Consider the following 10611-nt stretch of genomic DNA (forward strand, 5'->3'; position numbering starts at 1 on the left):
TGCACGGCGACAGTTAAATATATATTTAACTATAATATATTTAACTGTCCCCGTGCACAGCACACGACCCCTGCGTATATATTTTATTGAAACGCTTCAAGTGCCTGTGGCTTAACACTACGTTGGCGAGAGCTGTAACAGTCGGAGAGCCTGGTCGGGCTAGTCTAAACACTAGATACAATAATGTAACCCAACAAGAGTAGAGGTTGAAGAGTAATACAAGAAGAGTAAGAAACCCCAAGTAGAAAAAGTTGGGTTACATTATTGTATCTAGCCTAAACACTAAACCGACCAGGCTCTCCGACTGTTACACGTCTTAGGTCTTACCGTAACACTAACAACACGCCAACGTAGTGTGCTTAATAAAAGGCTCATAGAGTCTATGTCCCCAGGGTACTGCCGGAACGTACTCTGAGTAGACTCCTAGACTCGTATACTTCCTAGACTCGGTCCGGTATACCGGAACGTACCCTGAGTACGGTCCGGTATACTGGAACGTACTCTGGTCACTATTTGATATGGTTAGGGTTAGGATTAGGGTTAGGGTTAGGGAGTAGGCATAGGCGTCTTCCTAGACTCGTTAGTGGAGTAGCTAGGCGAGGTACGGTCCGGCATATTAGAGCAGAGAGGGTCTATGTCCCCTGGGGTACTGCCGGAACGTACCCTGGTACTATCTAATATGCCGGACCGTACCTCGCCTACGTGACTAACGAGTCTAGGGAGTCGCCTACACCTATTCCCTAACCCTAATCCTAACGGTAACCATATCAAATAGTGACCATGCAGGGTACGTTCCGGCAGTAACCTGAGGGACATCGACCCTATGAGTATGAGCCATATTAGATAGTACCAGGGTACGTTCCGGCAGTACCCCGGGAGACATAGACCCTCTCAGCGTTATTAAGAGAGAAGGGAACTTGTGGCTAGCCTAAACACCTACGTACCTTTCCATCAGATTTTCTTTTTATCTTTTTACAAGTTCCATAGGAACCTTTTCCCACCATACCTATAACTTCGTAGTCATCAACTGACGAAGGCATTATGAATTGCTCGAAGTTTTTGCATATATTTCAGTGCCGGTTCAAAAATTAGCTGCGTTTCATAGAAGAATTATAGGAGAATAAACTTTCCGACATGTTGACTGTTGTTACTTCGAAATTGACGCCTGTGCCTGTCCCTAAAAAATTGTGCCTGTGATTGGCGAACGCAACTGATTTGCGCGCCATCTGTTGGATAAATTTGTTACGTTGTACCAGAGCATATAAATCACCAGCGATTTATATGCTCTGGTTGTACGTAATCTCATCAGCTCATCATATCTATCAAATATCAGGATAAATGCTGATTTGTCTGTCAATAATTATCAAGAGTACATAATAGAGATCTCTATTATGTACTCTTGTAATCATGTTACTAGTATTTCCTGGTGAAAGCGCTAAAGATGCTATTTAAACAGTTTATATTTGGCAAACAATCAAACGATCCACATCTCCTCGCGTTAGATAGCGAGCTGGGGGTTTGTCCTCCTACTCGCAATGTAAGTTATAAGTACCCCTAGTTCCCCGGCGTAGGTCTTATAGCCCCCCCCCACCGTCGGACACCTTACTCACTCCCGTCGGCAACTTCAGCACCCTGTTTCGCGTAATTCACGGCACGTGCGACACTTATCGGTGGGGGTAACTTCCAGGATAAAGTGGTACACATTTCGGGGAACGCATTCGCATTACTGGAAGCGAATTAAGGAATGTATGTTGTTATTTTTCGGATTATTACCGGTATTCCTTATACAGGTGATAATGACAAGGTGTTTACATAACTATCTCTAATATTGCAAATATCTGCTATATTATAGATTCGATTATAATTATATGTGTATCAATAAACTTAATGACAATAATTGATACAGTTATCAGAAAATCCGCACATAAATTAATATATAATTTATTCGCATCAACAGCGTGGGTGTTCCTTGTGGACACGAGTCACCCCCATTGGAACTTACACAGAGTATCAATTAGGGTATTTTTGCTCATTTATCAGGGGCGTAGGTTGAGCCTATGGGGGGGGGCAGTGGTGGATCCATGATTTAAATGAGGGGTGAGAAACCGGTGGGGGTCTGGGGGTCCTCCCACAGAAAATTTAGAAAATGTAGATCGCAGGAGATGGTATTTGAGGCACTTTTGAGTACAATGTACAGCCATCATTCTGACTACGACAATTCTCTTTTAGTAGAACTTTTTTCTTTTTTTTGCTCCAAAATCTAGCCGCCCTTGCCCCCGCAGGCTACGGCCCTGTTTATAGTATAAAATCATCACAAAAATCATCTGATTATGATTCTTTTAATTTACTACACATGGATCTGTCTCCATGGTATCGCACCATAAAAACGATAACAACCCATATAGTAAACAAAACGAAGTTATCTTGCAGTGACTGATAAACTTGTTTATTGCGCGAGTATCATAGGAGAAAAGATTAGCCGTACTAAATATATTCTCCAGGATCCTAGTTCTGATTTGTATCGTCAGATTGTTTGCTGCTACTAGCGTTGGCTCCCGAGCATTCAGAACCGCCATTTTTACTTTCTGGAGTGGCCGGGGGCGTGTAGGATGATTTATCCCGCAGCCAAACGGAATTCTTAATGCCGTCTACTTTCAGTCTAATTCTCACGTCTGGTTCCAAGATGGCTCCTATGAGATCTTTCACGTCGTGACATATACGCTTGGACCGGGAATAGCTCAGCTGTAAGATAAATCACAGAGTGGCGAGGTATAGACGATGGCGTTTATTGTACCAGATCGGCGGAAGTCGTAGTCATATAGGGACAGTCGTGGAAGATAGCGAAATTGAAGTGACATACACCTACATGGCGTGTAGGAGCACGACTTGCCGCATGCAGCTTGCACACACAGATTCTGTTGAAAATATTCAAGCAACGACCGCACACACACACAGGCGCGCGCACGCACGTATGCACACGGACGCTCACAGAGAGACACACACACACGCGCGCACACGCTCTCCAACACACACGCGCACACATGAAATGTGCGCTTACAAAATCACACGCACGTATACGCGTGCAATATATATATATATTATATATATATATATATTATATAATATATATAATAATATATATATATATATATATATATATTATATATACCATCACGCGCATACACAGGCGCTCTCACACATGCGAGTGCGCACGCGCAAGAACAGGCCACTCACATGTATACATGCAACTGCGTGCAGATTTGTCTACGCCTACGCGCGCGTCATTGGATAGAAACTGTTTGCATTACATTCACATGCGTCCTTCATTTCCTACGTTTTGTTAGCTGGCAACACTAAGTAATTTACTAAACATTATGCGGACCGACGACCATGCGACTGCGACTAAGCACCGAATAAGAGATAATTAAATACAAAGTCACTCGGTCGAATCAGTAGTGATTCCCCCGCGTGCAGCCGCAATTACTCTAATTACTTGGCTTTCCCACTCGCACTTTTTACTTCATTTCGTTTTAAATCGCAGTCACGCATAAAAAACTGGGCAGGAAAACAAATGAACCGCCGATGAACGAGTGACATCTAAACCGCGCGCGCTTTCGAAGGTTTCTCTCTCGTCGAGAGCATCGAAATCTCGATGGAATTACAACATCGGATCCTCTATAAAAACTTGTGCGGCAGGTGGGTATCGTGCGACATACTTATCGTACGTGGTGCGTAGTATTTAACGACGTTGGGTGTGCGAAGAGAGGGTATTTTTTGCAAATCCTTTTTAAAATTCTTCAATGTTACATTGACAATTATTGCAATGTGATCGCGGGGAACCAGACCTTTTTACTTAATTGTTCCTTTATCATCCTTCGCATATTCGAATCGTCGAATGGCATCGAGCCGCAGCACATGATGTAGAGGATAATACCGATCGACCAGATGTCGTACGTCGCCGGATTGTAGGGGATCCCTCGCAGCACCTCCGGAGCTGCATAGGCGGCGCTGTCATCGCGAAGAAGAGCAGAAAGCTGTATTAGTGATAATTAAAGCGTCTCTTTTCAGTGCCCCGCGCTTCTAGCTCTAATCACGTTAATGACGTGTAACCTTTTCCCCCTCGCGATGCAAGCATGGAGGGATTTTAGTAGATTTCAGCACGCTATACGGGGAGATATCTAGTACATTCCAGAACACTTCAAGCAGGAGATTTCTAGTAATTTCCAGCACATTTCAAGCAGGGTATTTCTCATAAATTCTAGTGCGCTTCAGGCAGGAGATTGCTGGCTATATTTCAGCACGCATCGAGCACTATTGTGATAAATATTTTTCATCGAGCGACACGCACGAAATAGCAATGATCTGCTGTTAAAGAAAACATGGATGGGATTACACATGGTTATTAAATATTAACGAAAGAATCATGGCGTGTCGCTATCGCCTTCCGTTATTTATACTCATCCAATAGCGAATTGAAGTAGAGAATGCATAACAATACGAAATGCTGCGCAACCAAACAATAAAACGAGTCTAGTAAAAAATCTCACCGTCATATATCGGTTATATATATTATATATCATATATATATATATATATATATATATACAAAAAAATCAAAATACAATAGAAGATGGTGTCATAAATTCATTGCATCGAGCGAGCTTCCGATCGAGACGTCTCCTCCTCAGGCAGAATAGAAACGTTTTGTCTAATTCATTTATATTCTTTAATTATACATATATAGTGTTCTCGCAAATGTCGATCGAGCACATGCGCGAGGAGAGAGGCGTCGTAAATATTGCAGAACGCAGTCGAGTTCTCTCGGCACAAACACTTTCTCACCTGCCGCAAAACGTGTCGCTCAGGTCCTTAGCCGCGCAAACTTTCGCGAAGCCGAAATCGGAAATCTTCAACGTATTGTTAACGTCTAGTAGAACATTCTCGCACTTCAAGTCCCTGCAAGAAGGAGAAAACCGCCGCTCTATTATTGCTCAGCTGAGAACTGCTCGCATATCGCCATCGCATCATGCCAGCGCGGCAGTAATCCCGTTAACGCTGCACAGCCTTGAAAGGAATTAGCACCGAGGCGAATGAGCAAAAATTTTGCTTCGCGGTTGCTCGTAATTCAGTATGTAGTCGTAATGGTAGTATAACGTGCGACCTTTGTATCAAAATTCCATAAAGCTGTTACGTCCTCATCAGGGGACTTGAGCTTTTTAGCCGCATCTGTAGCTATTTTATTTATCGGGATTCGTGTTCTATTCACTTAACTTTCACGACGCCTTATGAGCGTGTGGTGCGCGCGAGCGTGTATATAGTTGCCGAGATTATTAGTAAATATTTCCCCACGGCGACATGGATTTTGCGTGCCGTTGAATATTGCTCATGAGTCTGCCACTATACCACCACCACCACCACACAATTAACCACACCATGCTACCATTGCCGTCACTCGATTACGACTACCATTACCATCTATTATATTAACACCATGCTATATACTATAATAAATAGGAATGGTTATTTTCGGAGGACCGGATTTCAGTTATCTGGTACCCGGGAAATACCGGAAAAAATCGTGATTCGACGTTAGGAGTCAATCGGGACGTGGGAAAGCCGAGGTTTTTTAAGGAAAGCGATTTCACAAAATCGAGTACTTGGAAATGGCCAATTTTTAACTTGCGAAACACGGAATGCTTTCTCCGTCCCGATTTCGCACTACCAGCGCCGCCCGAGGATGTGTCGTCACGCCCTCGACGACCCTCACCTGTGAGCGATGTTTAAGCTGTGCAGGTATTCGATGCCGTCGACGAGCTGTCTGAAGAAGTATCTGCAGTCCTTCTCGGGAAGCGCGCCTCGCAGCTTGATGTACTCCAGCAGGTCGCCGTGTGCTGCCAGCTCCATCACAATGTACACCTTGAGCAGTAAGAGAAGAGAGAGACGTGAATATCGAATCGCGAACGACCGTAGTCCGCGCGTCGGCGATTCGATTAAAACTCGGGCCGCGTGCGCGCGCGCCCAAGCCTAATCTAATTTCGCGCGAACGCATTCGAGTGCCTGGCTCGTGCACGTCGTCCGGTTTTTATTTATTTCAGTCGTGGCGAGAGCGATCGATGAAGAAACGCGTGGCATCGCGACCACTACGGCTAGTACTCACTCTACTGAAGGCTCTCGTAACGAAAACACCATATATATATATATATATATATATAGCTAGAGTAGATAGATATTAGATGAGGATAGATAGATAGATGATAGATAGATAGATAGATTAGATAGATAAGATAGATAGATAGGATAGATGATAGCTGATAGATAGATAGATAGATTAGATAGATAGATAGATAGATAGATAGATAGATCGATAGATAGATAGAATAGATAGATAGATAGATAGATAGATGTAGATAGATAGATAGATAGATAGATAGGATAGGATAGATAGATAGATAGGATACGATAGATAGATAGATAGATAGATAGATAGATAGATAGATAGATAGATAGATAGATAGATAGATAATAGAGTAGATAGATAGATAGATAGATAGATAGATAGATAGATAGATAGATAGATAGATAGATAGATAGATAGATAGATAGATAGAAGATAGATAGTAGATAGATAGAAGATAGATAGATAGATAGATAGATAGATAGATAGATAGATAGAAAGATATTTGTAGTGGTAGAGAGAGAGAGAGAGAGAGGAGAGGAGAGAGAGAGAGAGAGAGAGAGATTATATGTGCAAATATATACGAGTTCATAAACAACCATTGGAATCTATATATATATATATATATATATAGAGAGAGAGAGAGAGAGAGAGAGAGAGAGAGAGAGAGAGAGAGAGAGAGAGAGATATGGGGAGGGAGGGAGAGAGAAAGAGAGGGGGGAGAGAGCCACTCTGGTCGAAGGCAAACAATTTCATATTTGCACAGGCAAGTTTATAACGCCGGGAAGACTTCAACTGCAAAAAATGTACTACTACTAACTACTAGTAAAGCGCGGATAGCGGAGGAGAAAGGGGAAGAGGAAGGAGTAGCGATGTGCAGTAATTTGTCTTCCATTAGCGCATCCTATACGCGGCCATTTTGTCAGATGTCGTTTTATTTCGCGAAGTGGTTCTACGCGATAGAGGATTTATTACCACTCAATCGTCGACCACCGGACTCACCGAAGCCTGCGATAGCGCGACACGAGAATGGGCCTCGAAACATGCAAATATATAGCGAAACTAATATCTCCTGAGAATTCTTCTCAAGATGCACGCGCGCGTGTGGTAGTAGAGGAGACAGACTAGTCGGCGAGAAATCGTTTGTTTGCGCCCACGCGTGTTGCCCCGACAACCGACTGAGTGACGCCGTGTTGCGTTGGCAACGCTCGCACGGTGGAAGCGCGGATCTCAGTCTCGCTAGACTGGTATCCCGTCGCTACGATATAGAAACATAGATAGTCTCTTGACACAGTGTAGCGAAAGTGTACCAGTCTACAAATTAAGCGAGCGACAGTGCTGCCAATTAAATTCGCTTGTAGGTATTACGGCGGCAATTATGGGAACAAATAACTTAATGTTAACAAATTCTATACTGTGGAAACGGTTATTTTCGAGGCTCGGGATTAGACCTATTTAATTATCTAGAAACCGGAAAATATCAGATGAATTTTCAGTTGTTTCCGTTTGTTTTGAGCCGTAATTCTCTTACGATGAGTTTTTTTTTATACGGTGAGGACGCTTGCGGTCAGATGTCAGTCGTATGTATTGTAAGATTGCGCATAAAAAATATTGCTATTTTCGTTGCGTAACAGAGCAAAAAAGAGTTGTACCTCACGAACCCCATTGATTTCACCCCCAATCAATTTCTTTCTAGCTTCGCACCCATATAATCGTCATTGCCTCCTTCGTGTATCCTTCCTAAAAATAGCGGCAATCAAACTCCAGCCTTGTTCTTTCAACCTATCAAATGCTAACGATGATTGGGTACCATTACCTACTAGTCCAGTATATTTAGTGGGATAGCGTATGGAGTATTAGTGTGTTCATGGCATTCACATTTGATAAATATGCTCTAATACGAAGATTTTCATCACGGTTATTCCATAACATGCTGTATATAGGATAGCTATTGTTCTCATACAATACGAAACGCCATGAAAATTGGCTCTAAAACGGCGGGGGTACGATCGCAGATGCCTGACATTTTTCACCTTTTCGGCAGATGCCATGATTTCGTACAGCTCGACAACGTTACGGTGCGCCATCTGCTTCATCACCTCCAGCTCGCGCGGGAGAAACTTCTGCTGGAAGTCTCGCGGCGCCTTCTTTCTGTCAAGGATCACGATTCTCGAGATGGTTTACTCACTCGAGAGACAATTTCTCACGTTTATAGCTATTTGTTACCGTTTTAATTTTACTCGGTTTGTGTAATTAGTGTGCTTATCGTTAATTGTTTACAATTAAATTGCTAACTCATAAGTGAACGCTTGCTGAATCAATGGGAATGGCACGTGAACTGTACCCGAGGGTTAACTCAGCCGTTCCGTCCGCATTGAGAATCAAAAATATATAAACGCATTCCAAACCTATCTATGATCTTTAACGCTACTTTCTTCGTCAGTTTTTCGGAAAAAGCTGACTTGACCTTGGCATACGAGCCCGACCCGAGTTCGCTGCACAGCGCGTAGCCTCGCTTTCGCAACTCGGCGTCCTCGACGTTGCTAGAGGCGCCGCTGTTGAACAGTGACATCATCGTGTCAGTGGTCCGTTGAACGCGGCTCGCTGCTGCGGCTGCATCCACGGTCAATGCACGACGGTCGGTGTGTGGCGTGCCAATGCGCAGTTAAACGGCACATTTGATCTAGATGTATGAATACATGGATAAACGCACGGATAGATGAATGGATGGATGGATGAATTAATGGATGGATGGATGGATGGATGGATGGATGGATGGACGGATAAACGGATAAATGGATGAATGAATAAATGGCTGAATAGATGGATGGATGGATGGCTGGATGGATGGATGTATGTATGTATAAATAGATGTATGGATAGATGAATGGATGGATGAATGAATGGATAGATGGATTGATGGATCGATGATGGATTGGTGGATGCATAGATGGATGGATTGATGGATGGATGAATGGATGGATGATTTTTACATTATACGGTTGTGCAAAAATTTACACATTAATAAAAGGTACGTGACACTAGCGATAGGATTTTGTTGGAATATTGTTTTCGAGACTCCTTCCTTGCGTACTATGTAATTACATAATGCCTGTATTTTATAGAGAGAATTGCCAGGAATCTCTAATGCCGGGTTCGAGAAGATTAGCTGTAACATAATATTGTAAACGTAAACTAGCAATGAATAGATATTATCAACGACAAAACAACCCAAGGAGCAAATAAAACGAGACGAACAGTGCGCTGCACATAGGTGAATTGCATATAACTGTATGTGTGAGCGACTATATTGAGAAATTACCTGCTGGGTCTGCATTGAGGATCGGCGGCTGGACGGTAGATTAATACGCGGCGCGCGTTATTAGAGCGCATGAACACTTCACGACTATCGCCGCTGCCATGGTTGCCAATAGAGGGCGCGATAAACGCATTCCTTTCGCGCGGTTGCCATCTGGAACAATGATGTCACCTATTTTCCTGGTTGCCATTGCCGTGGTGATGTCACGCGCTGTGACGTGTCATAACAGAACGCGCTATCGAACTGTGTTTTATTATTGTTATGATCAAATGACGTTCTTCCATAGCTTTTTACATAGCTTCAACCTCATAATCTCATAAAGATTAGTCTTCAAAGTCCAGTGGACTATATCGAGGACGGAGAGAGACAAAGTTCATCAAATGGATATCTCAACACTGCGTATCGCTGTAGAAAAACTTGAATTTTGCAATTAACAATCATTTTCCAATGATATTTTATGCAACCCTTTGTACAGCTTTAGTCCAATAAAATACAATGATAGGATTTCGACATAGTTACTATATACTCCAACTAAGCAAAGTCATATAAGCACCAATTATTGATACAATTCTGTGTTAGTTTGTATTTTAAGTACGTTGATTATATGATTAATAGAGTTTACATAATTTTCTTTCTTTAATTTTCCTATTCTGCCAGGCGAAATTGTCTCACCTCATTCTTATTCGTGCGGGGAATTTGCGCTTACTCGGGAGAGCATACGCATATACGCGCACACGCACACGTTAACGAACGCACACGCACAAGCACACGAACACGCATACGCATACGCACACGCACACGCTACCGGACACACACATACACAAAGAGAAAGAGAGGGAGAAGAGAGACATACACACACGTGTACACACGCACTCATTTACGCATGCATGTACACACACACGCGCGCACACACACACACACACACACACACACGCACGCACGCACGCACGCACACACACGCACGCGCGCACACCACACACACACACACACACACACACACACACACACACGTCCGTGCCGGCCTGTTAGCATAGCAGCGCAGCGCATGCGCACTGCGTCCCCTCGCTATCTCGCTCGGCAGACGAAGCGAGCGCAGAGGCATTGCGGCATAGCTTCA

General features: G+C 43.3%; 2 protein-coding genes across 2 annotated transcripts in view; both read right to left on the bottom strand.

Moving 5' to 3' along the window:
• The window catches only part of LOC106810724 (serine/threonine-protein kinase Nek2-like), a 7022-nt gene extending 5846 nt beyond the window's left edge, over positions 1–1176 (bottom strand). Inside the window, exon 1 of the mRNA XM_014814159.1 lies at positions 945–1176. Within this exon, the coding sequence (XP_014669645.1) occupies positions 945–1040 (96 nt within the window). The 5' untranslated portion in view covers positions 1041–1176. The remainder of the gene's footprint in view (positions 1–944) is intronic.
• Positions 1177–2460: 1284 nt separating this feature from the next.
• Positions 2461–8750, bottom strand: LOC106810721 (testis-specific serine/threonine-protein kinase 1-like). The gene is made up of 6 exons (XM_014814157.1): positions 8584–8750; positions 8209–8326; positions 5768–5916; positions 4843–4956; positions 3846–4008; positions 2461–2742 (listed from the first exon to the last, which is right to left on the bottom strand). Exons 1-6 carry the CDS (start codon positions 8748–8750, stop codon positions 2506–2508), a joined length of 948 nt encoding a protein of 315 aa, XP_014669643.1. The 3' UTR covers positions 2461–2505.
• Positions 8751–10611: the final 1861 nt, after the last annotated feature.

Source organism: Priapulus caudatus, unplaced genomic scaffold (genome assembly GCF_000485595.1).
Source record: "Priapulus caudatus unplaced genomic scaffold, Priapulus_caudatus-5.0.1 Scaffold468, whole genome shotgun sequence".
Lineage (NCBI taxonomy): Eukaryota > Metazoa > Priapulida > Priapulimorpha > Priapulimorphida > Priapulidae > Priapulus > Priapulus caudatus.